The 22,202-nt window shown below is 41.1% G+C and overlaps 1 protein-coding gene across 1 annotated transcript in view; it reads left to right on the top strand.

Moving 5' to 3' along the window:
- Positions 1-22,202, top strand: part of ACOXL (acyl-CoA oxidase like) — a 456,283-nt gene that overhangs the window by 113,912 nt on the left and 320,169 nt on the right. Inside the window, exon 8 of the mRNA XM_040351094.1 lies at positions 7,332-7,404. Within this exon, the coding sequence (XP_040207028.1) occupies positions 7,332-7,404 (73 nt within the window). The remainder of the gene's footprint in view (positions 1-7,331; positions 7,405-22,202) is intronic.

Raw genomic sequence — 22,202 nt, 5'->3', positions numbered from 1 at the left:
AGGCCCATATAGTCACAAAGTAACATATGATAATGTAAAAACCTGAGGTTAGCAGAAATGTGTCATATTAAATTTGGCCAGAGGTGTCAGTAGAGAGCTAGCAGAGCTCCAATAAGAGACAAGCGCTCAGTGTGGCCACCAGACATGTCACTAATACCTCTGCCGTCCAGCAATGTCTGGACGGCAGAGGTACTAGTGACATGTCTGGTGGCCACACTGAGCGCTTGTCTCTTATTGGAGCTCTGCTAGCTCTCTACTGACACCTCTGGCCAAATTTAATATGACACATTTCTGCTAACCTCAGGTTTTTACATTATCATATGTTACTTTGTGACTATATGGGCCTGAGGTCTTGCTATATGTGATTCTGCACCGCCGGCTTCCTTCCTCTTAATTTCATCCAGAGGAGTCTTTCTGCGTCCTGATAGTGGTGTCCTTTCTCTGGGGTGTGCAGGGTTGATTAAACGCTGTGATTGAAAAGTGGTTCTTATACTCGTTGACTACATATACTTCGGCCCCTGATGAAGGGTAATCCGAAACGCGTAGGACCGTGTATGTCTTCATGGACCTTGCTTTTCAATGACACCTAACCATGTATTGTTTTTAAATAATTCTATGTGATATATGTGTACAATTTCCATTTTTGAATATTAAATTATCTATTTTTTGGATTACTGTGATTACTGTATACCTTTGTTGCCTTTAAAGCCCCATTTAGGGGGTCCCTCCACTTTTTCCTGTTTACCAGGGGTGTTGGCAACTTACGTGAATCATATAGAGATGTTCCATTTATGCTATTGTTTAAATGTTCCTCTTGAGCTGATACCTGAACTGTTGGAATAACTTTGTATCCCGTATGTGAGCTGTGAAATTGCTGTAAATTTATTTTCTGTTTTTGTTTCAATAAACATCTTTGATTTAAAAAAAAAAATAACTCCTATCGTGTGTATGGGCCTTTAGAGGTTAGTGTTAAGCCTAGTACACACCATAAGAAAATCAGACGAAATTATCCGCAATAAGAGTGATCGTACAATTATATGACCGTTAGTACACAGCTTCATACAGCATATGACATTTTCTGAAGGAACAAGAGCGAAAACAAATATTGTTTACAACGGAAAATGTAATCGAACAGAGGAAAAAACATATTATACATATTATAGGCCCTTCAGATTTAATACCATTTTTGCAAATGACAATAGGTTATCACAATGATTCTGTTTGGACTATGTAAATATTTAAAAATCATCACCACAGAGTGGAGTTGTGGATATGAAAACTAGATAAAAAATGCTGCGTCCCGATAAGTTGAGTTTTATAAGATAAGTTGGCAAATGATGGACTTTATAGGCATAACACAGATGTGTATAAAAAAATAAAGATTTATTATAAAAAACATACAAAACAATTTACATTATAATTCATTGACTATTCATAAATGTGCCTTGGAACAGAAATAACACACCACCTACATAGCAGATATATTATAGTATACTTAGAATAGGAGACACATAGGTCACTTCCCAATGGTTGATACACTAGCAATGAAAGAGGTGGTGTGTCATAGTACAGCTCAGTTCAACATGTTGCACGTATTCAAGAGACGCTTCTTCAGGAGCTTATGGCGAATTGGTTTTAAAATCAAAAGGTAGAAAATAAACAGAGAACACGGTCAACAACACAGCCGGAAAAGCAGGGATATATCCTCAAGTGGCTTCAAGGCTAATCTGTAAAACAAACTCACAAAGGGACCTTTAAAAGATTGGTAGTAGCTTATAGGACCAGTAAGAATTGCTGATGGGCAACTATTATGGAGCTTATGGATTAATCAGGGGAACCCCCACTTATTGTATATCTCTATTGTCCATATATTGACGTTTCCAAGGGTCATCGTCCCGAGTGAGCTATCCCCTGCAATTCTCTGTTTCAAGATGACAGTCTCTGATCGTGATAGATATGGCTGTTTGGACTATGGTCCTACGTTTAGTCTTCTTCGTTTCCATGACTTGCTTTATGGCCAGAATTTCAAGTACTGCTATTGAAATGGTGGAACTGACCATGTCATCAGGGAAAAAAATCTATTTTGACACACCAAACATTTACGACAAATGAATGGACGTGTGAACAAAGTAAAATCTTCGGCGTTCGTAATGTGTATATCTCTAAGTGAGGCTAAAGTGGGGGGGTCACACAATATGAGATCACTTTCTATTGTTTGGTGGAATGTTGCTACGAATGCAGGAAGTTGTTTTCTGTCATACGTCAATTTTCGTACTGTTAGTAATCACCCTTGGGTACGATATGAGATTAGTGTTCAAAAAAATAACAGGCAATGTTTTGTCCGATTTTTTTTTTTTTTTTTTTTTTTTATCATGTGTACTGGCCATTATGAGTACAAGGAGTTTAGTGTGAAGATTAGAGTTATAGTTGCAGGAATATTAACCAGTTGTCAGCCGCCCTCAAGCAGTTTTACTGCTACAGGGCGGCAGCTGTGGCCGGATCACATTTATATACGTGATTACGGACTTCCGCCTGCAGGGGGCGTTCGCGCCGCAAGTGGGCTGCTTCTTTTGTAATAATTCACAGCAAAAGCAGATCTGCACGTGTCGGGCACTCAATGTCCTCTGGCACCCAAACAATTGTCAGTAAAACACAGAGAACTGAGATATACCTATGTACAAGGCATATCTCAGTTCTGACAGGGGGAAAGGGATGTATTCTGTGATCTTTTCCCCTAGTGAAAGCAGCACGCCATGTACACAAAAACACTGGCTAAGCACACAAATAACCCCTTTTATCGTCCTAGATATTAACCTCTTCCCAGCCAGTGTCAGTAGTACAGTGACAGTGTATAATTTGTAAGCACTGATCACTGTATTGGTGTCACCGGTTCCAGGCAAAGTGTCAAAAGTGTCAGAATGTCCACTGCAATATCACAGTCCCACTATAAATTGCCGATAACCATCATTACTACTGCTATATTGCATAATTTGCAGATTTATCAAAAACATGTCGCAGAATACATATTGGCATAAATTTATGAAGAAACGTGTTTATTTTTTATTGGATGTGTTTTATAGCAGAAAGTAAAAAAATGTGTGTTTTTTTCTTAAAAATTGTCTGTCTTTTTTGTTTATAGCGCAAAAAATAAAAGCAGTGGGGATAAAACACTCCCAAAAGAAAGCTCTATTTATGGCAAAAAATTACATACATTTTATTTGGGTACAGTGTAGCACGACCGCGCAATTGTCATTTAAAGTAACACAGTTCTGGTCATGAGAAGGGGTAAATCTTGAAAAATTCTCATTACTATTTTTCAGTATTTACAATTTACTTGTAAATTTACAATTTACAAGTATTTCTCAGATTTACAACAGAAAACATAGGGGCTACTAAACCACGACACGGAAAGCAGTTCCAGAATAAAATTAACAAAAAATAAAAAATACACAAAAGAAAACAGGGCCTGCGAATCTAAAGCTATAATGATACATGAAATAGGCAACCCACACCCTTCACAGGGCGCAGACTAGGAGTCTTTGCAAGTTAAGATTGCAGAAAGACATAGAAGGCCCCGTACACACGAGAGGATCCATCCGCTGGAATTGATCCACGGACCGGCTCCAGCGGATAGATCCTCTGGTGTGTACAATCCAGCGGATCTGTTTCCGCGGATTTTTATCCCCTGGGATGGATTTCAAGCGGATAAAAATTTGAAGACATGCTTTCAAATCTATCCGCTTGAATCCATCCCAACGGATTGATCCGCTGGTCTGTACAGACTCACCGGATCAATCCGTCCGAATGGATCCCCCGCATGCGTCGTAATGATTCGACGCATGCGTGGAATTCCTTATATGACCGCGTCGCGCACGTCATCATCGCGGCGACGGCGCGACACGTCATCGCGATGGGATTTCAGCGCGGATTTCGATCCTATGGTGAGTACACTCCATCGGATCCAAATCCGCGGAAATCCTCGAGAGGATTTATCTGCGGAAACGGTCCGTTGGACCGTATCCGCGGATAAATCCTCTCGTGTGTACTAGGCCGAAGACGACTCAACCAAGGGCAATGGAAATGCAGAAAAAAAGCAAAAAAAAAACACAAACAATTTATAGTGAAATTACTCTGTGGCAGTAAGAGGGAAAGCCACCCCCCCCCCCAACCTTATCAAATGTGAGTAGTGCCCCCCTGTTCGGCGCTTTATAAAAGGGTAAAACTTTTTACCGAAACCTTCTGGATTCTACAGATGGAGGATTACAGTAGGTTTCTTCCAAGATAAAATTGTAAGCTTCCTGGCATGAAAGAAGAGCAAAGTTAGTAGGGTCTGTATAGCTCTTGTAGGGGCTAAATCATCAACCAATTTAAGAAGACAATGGGGGTTATTTACAAAAGGCAAATTCACTGTGCACTTGGAAGTGCAGCCGCTGTAAATCTGAGAGGTAGATCTAAAATGAGGGGAAGCTCTGCTGATTTTATCATCCAATCATGTGAAAGCTAAAATGTTGTTTTTTATTTTCCTTGCATGTCCCCCTCAGATCTACAGCGACTGCACTTCCAAGTGCACTTGTAGTACAAAGTGAATTTGCCTTTAGTAAATAACCCCCAATGTCTTATAGAGAGACTTAATGGGATGGTGGTCACCTCCTGTACAAAATGCAAAAAATACCTCCAATACCCCTGGATGACAAGACATTCCTAAAAGATATGCATAATGTCTGCCCCCGTGCAGAGCAAAGCCAGCAGAAACAGGTGGCTGAGCCAAATTTCATAGCTATCTTTGCTGGGGTCGTTTAAATACAATGCAAACATTTGTAATGAATCAGTTGGTCACAGGCTGAGATTAGTCTGGTAAAGGGTGCATCCCAGACATCCTCCCAATCTTCCAGATCCGGGACCACTGATGCCCACCGAAACTTACACACACTCAGGAGCCTGTCAGTTTAAGAGAAATCAAACTTATAAATGGTGGACAGAGGCTTATTATGATTATCATCCCACAGTAAGGATTCCAGAGCTGACACCAAAAAGGAGGGTGTGGCAGGTCCAAATTTCACCTGATATGCATGCCTTAATTGTATATAGCGAAAAGTGCTTATTTGGTAACTGGTGCAGGGAATTTAGGTCATCAAAAGATTTCAACTGCCCATTTGAGGTGACATCATTAATCTTTTTGATCCCATACTGTGTCCAAACAGGATCCTCAAATGCAAAAAGATGAGATAGATTGGGGTTCCTTAACAAGGGAATATGGAGTGAGATAGGAAAAGGACCCCAAATTCCTCTCCATGGGCTACCACCTAAGCTTTAAAAACTGACCTCATAGAGGTAGTTACAACATAGGGTGATTTGGGCCCTCTATGAACCAAGTGGGCCAAGTCTTCATACGAGCCCTCAAGTGGTTAATTTGAGAGTATGGCCTCATACACGACCGAGGAACTCGTCGGAAAAGACACATCGTTTTCCTCGACGAGTTCCTTGTTAGTCTTGTCGAGGAGCTCGACAAGCTTGCTTTGCGTACACACTGTCAAGACCAAATCTCCTCGTTCTCAAACGCGGTGACGTACAACACATTCGATGGCAGGGGAAGTTCGATTCCACTGGCACAACCCTTGGGGCTGCTTTTGCTAATCTCATTTTACTGCGTGTTAAGTAAAAGTTTGGCAAGAGACAATTTGCACTTTTCAGACTGTTACAGCGTGACAAATGTGCTATCTCCATTACAAACGCTACTTTTACCGAAGGTGCGCTCCCGTATCATACTTTATTCTGAGCATGCGCGGGTTTCTTAGCATACACACGCTCGGGTTTCTCGTCAAAAACCAGCCCGACGAGGAACACCATGAGGAAATTGAGACTCCCGTCGAGGAAAAATAACTTGTTCTCTTTTTTCCTCGTCGAGTTCCTCGACAGTTTCCTCAATGACAAAAACGTACACACGACCGTTTTCCTCGGCAAAAAAGCTCTGCCACCAAGTTTCTTGATAGATTCTATCAAGGAATACAGTTGTGTGTACGAGGCCTTAGTGTTAGAGTGAGTTTAGGGTTAGGGTTAGAGGGAGGTTAGTGTGAGGGCTAATCTTAGGTTACAGGGAGATCAGTGTGGGGTTTAGCGATGGTTACAGGGAGGTATAGTGATGGTTACAAGGAGGTATAGTATGGGGAAGGGTCTTATGGTAGTGCACTGCTCTTACTGAAATCTCTGTACTGAAGACTAACATTTCTGATCTCAAACCATGGAAAACCAGCTTGTTGGAGTAATAATGTCAAACTCTGTATACTGCAGAGCTGATTAGTTAAAACAGGAAAAAATAAATTTAGCAGAAGATTGCCTGTAAATGGCAACAAATCCAATTGGCTTTCATCAGATTTTTTGGGGAGTTTCCCCTGAGATAAGGACAGTATGTAAAGTATTTGCTGGTGCCTGCAGACAGGTCTGTATTCTGATTTTCATGCCTTGAATTCACGGATGCTTTGGCTACCTTGGTCAAGAACCTGGCCACGCTCCTCAGCCATGACTATGACTGGTGGTCTCATTGGCCAATTTTGGAGTTTAAGACTTGGATTGTGGGAGTCGGCTCTTGACCTCGGTAGCTTGGTAATTTTTCTCATACCAGAGCTCTCCTGGATTTAGGTCATCAGGCATACTGAAATCAAAGACTTTATAGAGCCAATGGCTGTTTTTCATTTTTCAGAGGATTTACAGGCCATAACCTGCACATTGCTTTTAAAGAGGTAATTAATTTTGTTTTTCTTTTTGTGTTACAAATACACTAGCTGTTGATGTTTAAACGTCAGGTACTTTCCACTGTCTTGAGTCCACTGCGGTCTTACTGCAGCCTGTTCTTACTACCTCGGGTCCTCAGTGCTACCATCTTGAATACTGGAGCGGTCTGTGGCTTTCTGAGGAACCACAGTTGGCTCCCTACTGCGCATGCAATCAGATCTTGTCCCCCCACTCTCCCCATCAGCTCAGTTACAGGCTGGGTGTAAGCGAACCAGCGGTACTTCACTTTTTGAGTGAAGTTCCTCTTTAGGCTCCAAAACCTGCTGAATGCACTATGATGGAAAGTTTAGGAACTGGGGAGATTGAATACTTACTATTGTATTGAAATAAGTAATTCAGTGTACCAAACTGTACCCACCATATTTATTTTTTGCTTTTTTGTAACTTTTATTTATTATCATTATAACTCTTCTGAAGAAGCCAAAATGCAAAACTTTTTTTGGTAACATATTCATTTTTAAGAATGTGGCTTTTTTATTTCAATTAAAACAGTTTTTTATTATTTAGAGGTAACTCTGCCTGTTTTATGTGTTTTATTATAGGTCTTCATGGTGTAGACAATGGAATTCTGACATTCAGTCAAGTTCGGATCCCCAGAGAAAACCTGCTTGACAAGTTAGTATATCAACATCAATTTCAGTTTGGCAGCTGTTATATGTGTAAAGGAATGCGTTTTAAGGATGCTTATCAGAGTTATTATAAGCCTGACCAAGCTGTATGTGACTTTGTTTTCATATTTAGATTGCTCTTTAAAGTTAATTTTTATGTTCCCTTTCACTTTAAATAGTTTGTTTTGGACCAAGCTGACCCTAACAAACTATTTCCTTCTCTAAATGCTGTATGGTACTGCACGGTGTTGGGTTCTGGCTGTGAGACAGAGACTTCCCATCTCACACCTAGGAAAAAAATAGCCTTAGCCATTTAGAGACTGCTTTGGATTCTGTGAATAAATGCAAAACTTCCCCTGATTGGCTGATATGGAGAGGCAGGCTGATGACATCACACGCTCTAACTCATCCAATCAGAGGAAGCTTTGTATTCATTCACAGAATACTAAGCTGCCTATGAATGGCTGAGCGCCGCTCAGGCTGACTATTTTGTTCTGGTTGTGAGATAGAAAGTCTCTGTCTCACAGCTGGAACCCAGCACTGTATACAGCATGAAGCTAAAGCTACATGCAGTACATACAGTGCTTGGAGTCAGTGCATCACTTAGTGAAGGAAATAGTTTGTTTGGACCATCTTGGTCCAAACAAACTATTTGAAGTGGTTGGAAACATGGAGATCAGCTTTAATTCACACTGAAAATACATCTGATGTAAACACAGACCTTTGCTGTTTGTTGGTTAGTGACTTTGGACACCTTAGATTTGTGAAAATTCTATCAGTAAATAAATGTGCTAGAAAATCCAAATAAATTCCTTGTGCTAGCAAGTGAAATCGAAATAAGGACTGCTGCACCCACTACACAATCTAGATACTAGGCGTAAAAAAGCTACTCCAAGAATAGTGGCTTTGCTGTCCCTTTAAATTTCAAAAAGTGTCAATATGCATACAATAAAGTTACATCACATAATAATAACATGCCCTAAGAAGATACTAATAGTTTACACTATTAGTATCTTCTTAGTGCCGGTTCACACAGGGGCAACCCGACTTCCAGCGCGACTTTGCAAGGCAACTTCAGCGTGACTTCAGCGCGACTTGGAGCAACTTACAACACAACTTAAAGTTGCCTCCAGGACGAGTAAGCGATTTTCTCTTCCTGTAAAGTTGCTTCAGTTAAGACAGAGATCGGACTTGGAGGCAACTTCCATTGAAATCTATGGGTACAAGTCGCCTAGAAGTGGCCTTGAAGTAGTGCAGGAACCTTTTATGAAGTCGCAGCAACTTCAGTAGTATACATTAAGACGGCTCTCATTCACTTCAATTGAATTTCTCATGTCGCGTGACTTGGGGCGACACAAGTCGGATCCCATGTCACGGTAGTGTGAACTGGTGCTTAGGGCATGTTATCATTATGTGATGTAACTTTATTATATGCATATTGACATTTTTGAAATGTAAAGGCACAGCGCGCCCACTTTTCTTGAAGTAAATACATGTGCTAATTTTCTATCCTTACTAGTTGGGCAAACTTATTCTGTTGAGTGTGAAATGTTCTATCCTCTATATTATTACTATAATTGGAGACTATGGTGCAGATCATCCATAATGCTGGACTAAATGGTAATGACTGATGTTTAATTCATAACTTCTTACCTTTTATTAAACTTTATTTTCCCATTAGAGTTTTTGAAACCTCTAAGCAAACCAGCATTTCATATCCTACATTAATTGGTTATTATAATGCTGATATTTGTGACCTTTCATATTAGAGAGCACAGTAAAATATGAAAATGCTTACTTCTGCTATTTCCACAGCTGACAAAGCCATTCTATGCTAAAACAGTTTATCTCAGCAAATAAGTCTAATAATAGTTAATGCATTTCCATGAGTGTCCCATGGCCAGGGCAGATTCCTCTAAATGTTTGGTTGTTTTAATGACTTCCGTAGCCAACCGGTATTTTCAGTTGTCCAAACATTAGGCTACAGTTGACCGCTTGTAGTTATCATAGGACTTCTTCTAAATTGCCCATCCAATCAGGAAGTTCTCTAAGCATGTTTTTATGAGTTTCAGAAATAACTTATTAGCCAGTGTTTGTGTGAACAACTCGGAACTGCTTATTGTGTTGACCATATATATCAGTTACAGTAATCTAAGGGATCTTCAAACTACGGCCCTCCAGCTGTTGCGGAACTACACGTCCCATGAGGCAGTGTAAAACTCTGCCATCCACAGACATGACTAGGCATGGTGGGAATTGTAGTTCTTGAACAACTAACAACTGAAGAGCCATAGTTTGGAGACCCCTAACAGATCAGATGACTCACAGAGAGAATACAGTCAACAGGTTCAACTCAGACAGACTAGTGTATTTCCATTTTTGCAGTTATATTTAAGAAACACCTGTCGTATGTTTGTTATGTGTTCCCATTCACACAGCATACCCAACGATTAAAAAAACAAAACAAAAAAAAAAAAAAAAAAAAAATATATATATATATATATATATATATATATATATATATATATATATATTTATTTATATACAGGGCTCAAAATTTCAAGCCCTGAGCTTCTAGCCAGGCCTCAAGTGTTACTCGCCACCAGTTGCCTCACCTAACCCATACACTGCCCTGCCCCTAATTCTGCCCCTAAAAACGCCCTTGTAGATTATCTCTTGGAATGACACTGTTAAATGTTTTATGCCGAATCAAGTTATACAATAAAATATCACCAACAACAACTTTAACAAAATGGGACAGGGCACTGAGGCAGACCAGGAGGGACGTGGCACTGGGGCAAACCAGAGGGACGTGGCACTGGGGCAAACAGGAGGGACGTGGCACTGGGGCAAACCAGAGGGACGTGGCACTGGGGCAAACCAGAGGGATGTGGCACTGGGGCAAACCAGAGGGACATGGACTTTTTTTACTTCTGCAAATATTGCTCTCCCTTTTCTTATGTACAAGACTCCCTCCTCCTCCTCTGCCTTCTCTCTAGAACCAGGTCTTTTCCCCCTTTCTCTTGCTGTCTCTTGGTTGCCCCTATCCATCCTCCTCTCTCTTTCCCTCTCCTATTCTACCCACTCTCATAATCAAGAGCCCCTGTGTGCGGCTCCACACTTGCATGTCCCCACTTCCCCCTTTCATTGTCGGGCAGTGAGGAGAGGAGCTGCAGCACAGCGGGAGGGAGTACAATCCAGCACCGAGATTCACACACCTGCATAGCCAATGACACCACAACACAGTGCACACTGACACTGCACAGCATACTGCCGCTCTCTTGTCAGGGCAACTCTTGGTGAGCGCTGTGCTGCACTGCCTACCTGGGACACCCAGAGTGGTGATAATCGCAGTCCTCCAGCTCACTTGTTCCTTCCTGCTCTCTGCTCTCCAGCTACATTGGTCAGGTTGGGAAGCCAGGCTCTGAGAGGTCATACTATCAGGTCCCATGGCTTAGCGAGAATTGTAAGGAGAGCACCTGTGTACTGCTCTCCATGTGAGCGGCTCACCCGACTACTTTTCCTGGGCACGCACCTTTCCTCTTCGGCGTGTAGTCACATATTGGACTGTTGGTCATTCAGAACTGTTATCACTCGCCCCCAGCTTAAATCCACTCGCCAAATGCTAGCAGGCGAGTGGGAATTTTGAGGGCTGCATATATATATATATATATATATATATATATATATATATATATATACAGGTCATTCTCAAAAAATTAGCATATTGAGATAAAGTTCATTATTTTCTGTAATGTACTGATAAACATTAGACTTTCATATATTTTAGATTCATTACACACAACTGAAGTAGTTCAAGCCGTTTTATTGTTTTAATATTGATGATTTTGGCATACAGCTCATGAAAACCCAAAATTCCTATCTCAAAAAATTAGCATATTTCATCCGATCAATAAAAGAAAAGTGTTTTTAATAAGAAAAAGTCAACCTTCAAATAATAATTATCAGTTATGCACTCAATACTTGGTCGGGAATCCTTTTGCAGAAATGACTGCTTCAATGCGGCGTGGCATGGAGGCAATCAGCCTGTGGCACTGCTGAGGTGTTATGGAGGCCCAGGATGCTTCGGTAGCGGCCTTAAGCTCATCCAGAGTGTTGGGTCTTGCATCTCTCAACTTTCTCTTCCCAATATCCCACAGATTCTCTATGGGGTTCAGGTCAGGAGAGTTGGCAGGTCAATTGAGCACAGTAATACCATGGTCAGTAAACCATTTACCAGTGGTTTTGGCACTGTGAGCAGATGCCAGGTCGTGCTGAAAAATGAAATCTTCATCTCCATATAGCTTTTCAGCAGATGGAAGCATGAAGTGCTCCAAAATCTCCTGATAGCTAGCTGCATTCACCCTGCCCTTGATAAAACACAGTGGACCAACACCAGCAGCTGACATGGCACCCCAGACCATCACTGACTGTGGGTACTTGACACTGGACTTCAGGCATTTTGGCATTTCCCTCTCCCCAGTCTTCCTCCAGACTCTGGCACCTTGATTACAGAATGACATGCAAAATTTTCTTTCATCCGAAAAAAGTACTTTGGACCACTGAGCAACAGTCCAGTGTTGCTTCTCTGTAGCCCAGGTCAGGCGCTTCTGCTGCTGTTTCTGGTTCAAAAGTGGCTTGACCTGGGGAATGCGGCACCTGTAGCCCATTTCCTGCACATGCCTGTACACGGTGGCTCTGGATGTTTCTACTCCAGACTCAGTCCACTGCTTCCGCAGGTCCCCCAAGGTCTGGAATCGGTCCTTCTCCACAATCTTCCTCAGGGTCCGGTCACCTCTTCTCGTTGTACAGCGTTTTCTGCCACACTTTCTCCTTCCCACAGACTTCCCACTGAGGTGCCTTGATACAGCACTGTGGGAACAGCCTATTCGTTCAGAAATTTCTTTCTGTGTCTTACCCTCTTGCTTGAGGGTGTCAATGATGGCCTTCTGGACAGCAGTCAGGTCGGCAGTCTTACCCATGATTGCGGTTTGGAGTAATGAACCAGGCTGGGAGTTTTTAAAAGCCTCAGGAATCTTTTGCAGGTGTTTAGAGTTAATTAGTTGATTCAGATGATTGGTTAAGAGCTCGTTTAGAGAACCTTTTCATGATATGCTAATTTTTTTAGATAGGAATTTTGGGTTTTCATGAGCTGTATGCAAAAATCATCAATATTAAAACAATAAAAAGGCTTGAACTACTTCAGCTGTGTGCAATGAATCTAAAATATATGAAAGTCTAACGTTTATCAGTACATTACAGTATCAGTACAGAAAATAATGAACTTTATCACAATATGCTAATTTTTTGAGAATGACCTGTATATATATATTAAAACAATATACTTTTAGATGAATTTCTAAGGAGAAGATGTCATGCCTGATTCTAAGAATTTCTGGACAATCTCAAGTGTCTTTGTCCCCACAGTATCCATCATTAATATATAATGCAGGAGGTCGGTTTCAATGTTTTTATCTTTAATAGGAAAAGACAGTGTTCAGATCTCATTTACAGCTGATAATGAAGAACAGTGAACACGATAGACAGGGTTAATTATGTTATACATTACTGCACAGCTCCCTTCTACACATTACAAACCGGGAGGAGCATGTAAGGATTTTTAAGGAAGTAAAAAGCATTTAAAATGGTAACCAACAATTTTTTTAATATTTAAGTTATGCCATCTTAATGAGAACAAATATAAAGTGGATGTTACCCAAATTGAACTGAAAAAGTGGAAATATACTTTAAATTGTACTTGTGCTCAGACTATTACTTTTTACGTTTTTACATATTCTTACTGACAGTAGAAGAGCTAAACAAGCCTCCCCCTGACTTCTCTAGCTGCTTGTATTATAATTTAATTAATTCTCAAAGATTACAATTTTAGCCCTGGTTCACATTGATGCTACTTTCAAATCGTGCAACTTCACTTGAAGTAGCACAATTTCAAAGTAGCAGGTTGGTGTGATTTCAAGTGCCACTTGACTGACATCTGTGCCACTTCTTGCACATATGTCTATGCAAGTTGCACCTGAAATCGCAAAAAATAGTGCAGGAACCGTTTTTTTAAATTGGTGCCGAACCACAAAGTACGAGTTGCACCAATTTGAGCTGTTCAATTGCTGACAATAGGGTGCGACTTGTCTTACAAATTGGAAATGTCGAATAGCATGACAAGTAGCATTGGTGTGAACGGGGGGCTTAGAGTTGTGTTTTTCAGTCCTTTTCTAATTAATAAGCCCCTGGTGTTTGCCTATATTGGTAGGCTGGCAGACTGCCAAGATTCTACTCTCCATAGAAAGTAGGGCAAAATGCACTGTGACTTTCAGTGCCTCTGTTGTGAACTGTAAGGATGAATTTCTCCACAGTGCCTATACCTACAGAGGTTAAAGAGTGCTTGTTTAAGTTGCTTCCAATGCTTGTTCAGAATATGCACAGTACATAGTTTAACGTGGTTCTAAAGGCTTAAGGTTTTGTACCTTGAGGCATTCTGTGCCTGAAGGTACAAAGTCTTCTCTGTGCAGCAGCCCCCAAGCTACCCCTAATACTTTCCTGAGCCCCATCATGATGCACAAGAGCCTTGGCTCTCCAGGGACTCTCCCTCCTCATTGGCTAAGACAGCAGCGGAAGCCAAGGTCTCCTGCTGCTATCATGACAGTCAGTGAGCCAATGGGGAGAAGAGAGGGGGTGGCTCTGTGTGGTAATGTACACATTGGGTGGTCTCACAGCAAGCTGATTGCTGTTGGGGCAGTTGGCAGGAGGGAGAGGCCAGAAGTGCCGGCAGGGGACCCGGGAAGAGGAGGATCTGAGCTGCTCTGTACAAAACCACTGCACGGAAATCTCTATATTCTTCATCCGGCGGAGGCCGATTTTTTCTTCAGGTCCCCGATGGCACGGGAGAGCCCAGAGGAACTCCCGTCGCCTGTAAGACTGATCAATCGGTGGACCTGCCGCTCTGATCATTCTTATGGTGCACAGAATCGCCAGTAGAAAAAAATGATATCTGAATGATGCCTGTAGCTGCAGGCATCATTCAGATATCCCCCCCCCCCCCGAAAGTCAAGTACGTCATATGACGTACTGCGGTAGGGAAGTGGTTTTTAATATGCTGTTGTGTATACAGTGATGATAAGTGGCACGGTTGAACTCAAGGCAGATACAAAAGACACAATTTAAGGGAATTTTAGATTATTACAGAATTAAATATAATTTTATTGCACCTAGAGTTAGTACCTTAATTTGCCTTGGAATCAGCCTCTTTTAATCCCTGTACAGCAGAGTTCAGATGGGGTGCAGAGCCCAATTATTTGTGCTGCAGTGCCCATGTGCTAACAAGGAGCAAGCTGCTAGTAGGAGAGAGCAAAGTACCAGAAAGTTGAGCTCATCTGTCTAATATAAGGTGAAGAGTAAAAGGAAAAATCTTTTTGGTCAGACTTTAAAGGCAGATGGGACACTGAATAGTATAAAATCAACCACTTTTTATTTATATATAGTCAAGTATTAAATTTAAAGCAAAAGCACGTTTAACCCAGGCACTATTAAAACCATATGCATAAACACATCTGATAATAGAAATAAATAGTGCAGCGCTAAATCTATCAATCAAACGTATTGTGACTGATATGGTGACAGAGGATCAATGTATACTAAGTACACAATCACAACTAAATATAGTGATATAAAAAATCCATGTATGATGACCGGCAAACGAGAAATATTCTTCCAAATAACAACACTAAATATGGAATGGCTAATCGCCTGAAGGGATCAAGGTGACTTCACATAAAGACAAGATGCGGTACTCTTACCGTATGGTGTGGACTCATCTGTTTGAAAAACAGTAAGTCTGATGCGCCTATGGTCTCAGGAGACCTGAATCGATGAAGCAGGTTCTCCCTGGTTGGCAATGCGGTCTCGATGACTCCTGTGGACTGGATCCCAGGGACTGAAGAGATGAACCAATGGACCTTCTGCTACGAAATAGATGTGGACCAATTCATATCGGCTCCAAAAGTAAAACAGACAAAAGGAGAGTGCTCCAAATGGTGCAGGTCATAAAAACCGTGAAAGGTTTGTTTAAAAATATGAGTCATACAAAAATGGCATGAATAATAAAAGTGATCACAGAAATAACGAAATTCACAACCCCCATACTGCTTTTATTTCGTTATTTCTGTGATCACTTTTATTGTTCACCTCATATTTTTAAATAAACCTTTCACTGATCGCCGCCATTATTAATAAAAATGCCATAAAACTATCCCCTATTTTGTAGACGCTATAACTTTTGCGCAAACCGATCAATAAATGCTTATTGCGATTTTTCTTTCCCAAAAATATATAGAAGAATACGTATCGGCCTAAACTGAGGAAAACAAATGTTTCTTTTTTTATATATTTTTTTGAGGATTTTTATTATAGCAAAAAGTAAAAAATATAGCATTTATTTCAAAATTGTCGCTCTATTTTTGTTTATAGCGCAAAAAATAAAAACTGCAGAAGTGATCAAATACCACCAAAAGAAATCTCTATTTGTGGGAAAAAAAGGACGTCAATTTTGTTTGGGAGCCACGTCGCACGACCGCGCAATTGTTAGTTAAAGCGACGCAGTGCCCAAAAAAAGGAGCCTGGTACTTTAGCAACAAAATGGTTTGGGGCTTAAGTGGTTAAGGAGCCCCTGGAAGCCTCTGGAAGGACCTCAGGGTTCCATGGAATCCTGCTTGAGAAAGGCCGATATATTTCTAATGATGTTTCCTGCTTTTTAGTATTAATAGTAGTTATTTTATGTAGCCAGCAGTTATACATGGCAGCCTACCAAAAAGCCTAATGCCGCGTACACACGACCTGATTTTCCGTCGGGAAAAACCTTGGATGTTTTTTTCAGATGGAATTCCACTCAAGCTTAGCTTGTATACACATGGTCACACAAAAGTTCTCTGGGCTTTCGCCTGTCAAGAACGCGGTGACGGACAACACTACGACGAGCCGAGAAAATGAAATTCCGACAGCAAAAGTCCGATGGAGCATACACACGGTCGAGATTTCCGTTCAAATGCTCACATCAGACTTTTGCTGGCACAATTTCCAATCGTGTGTACGGGCCATTACTCAAGATAGACTTTAGTGTGTATTTTTAAAAACTTTGGGTATTTGTTAGTGCTGTTACCATACAAATGTCTTATTTTTCATATTGTATTGTACAATAATTGCACATGACTGTGAGATATTAGGTTATGTTAACGCAGCATAATCCCTGTGGCTTTGATATATAATGAAACTAGATAAGAGACGTGTCATGGCTTTGCAGGAAATACATGCAACGTCTTCCATATAGCACATTTCATTTTCTGTTTCTTGAAAAAGTGTTGTAATTACCACAGTAGTATAAATGTTTCTTTTTTCATTACCCTACTGTTGCATTACCAAGTTCTTCAACGTTCATTTTGTTGATATTGATAATTTAGTTGTTTACCAAAAATCATCGATAGGTAGATTCACAAAGAGTTAGGCCGGCTTATCAGTAGATAAGCCGACCTAACTCAGAATCTACGCCGACTTATGTTTAAGCGTATGCTCAAACAGAGATATGCTTAAACATGTCTAAGATACAACGGCTTGCGCCGTCCTATCTTAGATTGCAATATTTCGGATGGCCGCTAGGTGGCGCTTCCATTGCGGTCGGCGTAGAATATGTAAATGAGTTGATACGCCGATTCACGAACGTACGCCCGGCCGCCGCAGTAGATTTACGCCGTTTCCGTAAGGCATTATCAGGCCTAAAGTTATTCCATCTATTAGGTGGAATAGCAATGTTAAAGTATGGCCGCCCTTCCAGCCGCGAGATTCGAAATTTTTCCGTCATTTGCGTAAGTCATCCGCGAATAGCGATTTACGTCGTTTACATCCACGTCGAAATCAATAGGCCCGTGCGGCATACTTAGCCGCAATGCACACTGGGAAATGTAGGCGCCCGGCGCATGCGCAGTAACAAAAAAACGTCAAAAACGTAAGGTCAAGCCTTATTGATATTAAACACGCCCCCCTTGCACACATTTGAATTCGGCGCCCTTACGCCCGCCCGCTTTAGGCTACGCCGCTGTATATTAGCAGGCAAGTACATTGAGAATCATGTACTTGCCTAGCTAACTTACGGCGGCGTAGCCTAAACACGCTAAGCTACGCCGCCGTAAGTTTATTCCTTTCTACCTGAATCTACCTACAGTACTTGTCTTTTAAAGATCAGGGCATTTTTAGTGTAAAGTACATTAGCCCATCCTCATCACGACAGACTATTTATCCCTTCCAGAACATATCTTTTTCACTGCACAATTCTGCCAGTTCATGATTAACTTCCAGCCATGGGTGCCCCCCCCAGGCATGCCTCTATCTGACATTCTTCAATCTGAAAATTAAAGGAGCTAGTGGGAAAAATTATAGCCAAACAGAGTCCCGGATTCACGTAGGAGAGCGCATCTTTGTGCGGGCGTAACGCATCCTATTTACGCCTCCGCAACTTTGAGAGGCAAGTGCAGTATTCTCAAAGCAAAGTTCCGGCGGCGTAGCGTAAATAGGCTGGCGTAAGTCCGCCTAATTCAAATGTGGAAGATGTGGGCGTGTATTATGTAAATGTATTGTGACCCCACGTAAAAGACGCTTTCTCCGAACGGCGCATGCGCCGTCCGTGAAAGTATCCCAGTGCGCATGCTCCAAATTAACCCACAACAAGCCAATGCTTTCGACGTGAACGTAAATTACGCACAGCCCTATTCGCGAACGACTTACGCAAATGACGTAATCAACGGAAAATTTGACGCTGGCCCGACGTCCATACTTAACATTGGTACGCCTCATCTAAGCCTCATATAGCAGGGGTAACTTTACGCCGGGAAAAGCCTAACGTAAACGGCGTATCTGTAATGCGACGGCCGGGCGTACGTTCGAGAATTGGCGTATCTAGCTGATTTACATATTTCTAGGCGTAAATCAGCCTACACACCCCTAGCGGCCAGCGTGAATATGCAGTTAAGATACGACGGCGTAGGAGACTTACGCTGGTCGTATCTTATACAAATTCTGGCATATCTGATTCTTTGAATCAGGCACCAAGATACGACGGCTCAGACTCAGAGATACGACGGCGTATCTGGAGATACGCCGTCGTATTTCCTACGTGAATCTGGGCCAGAGACTTCATCCAATCAGATACAGCCATTGTTCAAGTGTCGGCTGTCAGAAAACAGGAAATATTCCTCCATGCATGCTATTTAGCAAGATGAGGGAATTGATTGATTTCTCTTATTCAGCCCACAGGGCCAGCCAGGGTGCTCCATGTGCATGTGTTGCCATCAGTTGCACATTGGTACTTTAAATTGATCAGGCACCCGCTTGCAGGCTGGACCTACAGCTACCCAGATAGCAAGGATAACTTGCCACAAATTTGTGGCAGTGTTGAATTGTAGGTCTGTTAACTTGCTGCACATTTTCAATAGCAAATTGTACACTTGCAGAGCATTTGGAACACACGTTCTAGTTGACACTTTTCCCATTTGTAGCAAATTTGCATGGCAAGTCTGTAGCAAGAGCAAAGTTGCAGTGGTGAGTCTACAGAAAGAGCTCTGCAAGTCTGCAGCATGAAGATTCAGCCCCAGTGACCCCTGTGGTGGGATGACTATTGCACAACATAACTGGACCAGAACCTGCAGCAGACTTGCAGAAAGTTTACAAAGAAAGTTGTAAACTACATCTGTAGTCATGAGCGGGGAAAGCCTGCAATGGAGTCGCTCTACATGTTTCGCTCGTGATGAGGTTCTTCAGGAGCTTTACAGGTAATGCTGAAAGTCACAAAAAGGTTACAACGGATGGAACAACAAATTAGTAAATTTGAAGACAATGATTGAACACAGATTCGACATTTTTAATATTATTGCTTAAATAACCAGTAATATATATGAAAATGTAAATCTCACCATGGTAATAAATCCGGGTCCATATAAGGACCATCCTTATATGGAGCCGGACTTATTACCATGGTGAGATTTGCTCAATATGCACTCTGAATATTATTGCTCTTGTTACATATTTATATAATTTACATTTTCATATATATTACTGGTTATTTAACCAATAATATAAAAAAATTGATTCTGTGTTCAATCATTGTCTTCAGATTTACTAATTTGTTGTTCCATCCGTTGTAACCTTTTTGTGACTTTCAGCATTACCTGTAAAGCTCCTGAAGAACCTCATCTCGAGCGAGACACGTAGTGCGACTCCATTGCAAGCTTTTCCCGCTCATGGTTTGAGCGTTGTGCATCTATCATGGATGGTTTTTATATTTATATCTGTTTGTTTTTCCATTCTACTTTGTAAAATAAAAATATAATTTTTTACTATTTGTTATTGTATTTTCAGTTAGTATATTGACACCCTTTAAAGTCCCTGGGTTTGGTTACCCTAGTCCTATTGTATCCTTAATACTATTTATATGGGATGTGGTGTCTGGATTTGAAGATCTGTGCCCCACAAATTATACTCCCCAAGGATCCTGATACAGTGTTGGTCCCATAGGACTGAACCCATTTGGGCTATACACTTACCAGCTGTATTATCTGTTGAGAAGTCGCATTCATATATACTCCAAGCTGTTGTTATATTGTATATCTCCTTGAGATGGTAAGCCATCATAGGATGTGGGGGTTCTTTAGGGAGAGTATTACAGAGGAGTTTAGGCGTGTAATAGGCTGGAGGGAGGGTCAGTTTACATTATGGGGTGGGAATGTGGGAGGGGGCTTCTTGGTGGGTTATATTTTTTATATTACATTTTTTCTATTTTTTTATTTTTTTGTTACCCTTTAGCAAAGTGTCAGGTCCTCGTCTTTTTTGTTTTGGTTTGCAGTTTAAATTTTAGAGACACTTCCCCAATACATTTTTTGGGTGTTGGCATGCAATTATTATTATTTAGGGTTTTTCTGTTTGTTACACATGTTTCAATAGAGCTTTTTGAATATTGTATCGTGTTATTTAAGTTATTTAAATTTTGATGTTGTATACACTATTAATATAAAATACTTTTAACTTTTTCAAATACAATTTATCTTTATACATCTCCTCTGATAATTACTACTTGATCTTTGGTGAAGCAGCAACCCGTATAAAGTCCCACTTAGAGGAAACTAAACTCTTGAGTGATTTATTCTGCAATTCAGGGATGTGGGTTAGCTGACTTCACATGCCAAAAAGGAAACGCCACCCATTATAATTGCAATTATTATTTAGTTACTCCCTGGCATGTTCATAATTATTAAAGCTCACTGTGCAGGTGTAGCCAGTACTGAAGACTTCTACATGGACATAGTGACTATCTGAAGAGGTGGTGTCTGTATTGGCAATGTAAATAAGCAGCTGAGTGGTGGAGTAGGTTAGATCAAATTAGGTTGGGAATGGAGCCTGGACCAGTGCAAAGAATTAGTGATAGGCTTGCTGACACTATCACCCAAACATTGTAACAGTGCTAAGGGGAGAAAATATGGTAATTTTGACATGAGCTGTGCTTCTTGGCCAGGTTGTACTACTTGCCTATGTGCTATTTCTTGGTTTCTGGAGTGGCTGCTAAGTGGAACCATAGTGTTACTGCAATTCCTTGGGAAACACAAGAGAATGTAAGAGGAGCTGGGTGTAGTGAAAGATCAAGGTGCAGAAGGAGAGTTCACCACTGGCTAAGATATATAAAACATTTTGTCTAATGATGTGCCCTAAAGCAGGGGTTGACAAATTTGCTTGGAATCTAGGAGCCAGCTAAAAAAGTTAGGAGCCATAAAACGCACCCCATCCCGACGAGCTTGTGCGAAGAAGCGAACACATACGTGAGCAGCGCCCGCATATGTAAACGGTGTTCAAACCACACATGTGAGGTATCACCGCGATTGGTAGAGCGAGAGCAATAATTATAGCCCTAGACCTCCTCTGTAACTCAAAACATGCAACCTGTAGATTTTTTTCAATGTCGCCTATGGAGATTTTAAAGGGTAAAAGTTTGTCGGCATTCCACGAGCGGACGCAATTTTGAAGCGTGACATGTTGGGTATGAATTTACTCGGCGTAACATTATCTTTCATAATATTAAAAAAAATGGGGATAACTTTACTGTTGTCTTATTTTCTAATTTAAAAAAGTGTAATTTTCTTCCCAAAAAAGTGCGCTTGTAAGACCGCTGCGCAAATACGGCGTGACAGAAAGTATTGCAACGATTGCCATTTTATTCTCTAGGGTGTTAGGATAAAAAATATATATAATGTTTGGGGGTTCTAATTAGAGGGAAGAAGATGGCAGTGGAAATAGTGAAAAATGACATTAGAATTGCTGTTTAACTTGTAATGCTTAACTTGTAATACCAACGGCCACCACCAGATGGCGCCAGCTCACATCTGGTGGTAATAACTTGTAATACCAACGGCTCACCACCAGATGGTGCCAGCTCACAAAGCCAAGCCAAGTCGCCAGGACACTATTTCTAGTCGCCATGGCGACCTGGCGCCCGGGATTTGTCGATCCCTGCCCTAAAGGATCATTCTATCACTCAGAGCACTGGTGGTGGGCAAGATCTGGATTTCTTCACTACACATTATAAACCCGATGAGGATGGTGTTCTAAAAACAAGTAAAAAAAAAAAACGAATTGTAAAGAAGATCTGTTGGCTCTATGGCAATGACTAGAATAAAAAAGTTCTAGCAATTTGAACCCTCTGTTACAATTCAAAGGCTAATTGTCCAATTTGTCTGGAGTATATGAACAATAGTGATCTGT

Source organism: Rana temporaria, chromosome 4 (genome assembly GCF_905171775.1).
Source record: "Rana temporaria chromosome 4, aRanTem1.1, whole genome shotgun sequence".
NCBI classification, from domain to species: Eukaryota; Metazoa; Chordata; class Amphibia; order Anura; family Ranidae; genus Rana; species Rana temporaria.
The sequence above is the reverse complement of the archived record's forward strand: the minus strand, read 5'-3'. Positions and strand labels throughout refer to the sequence as shown.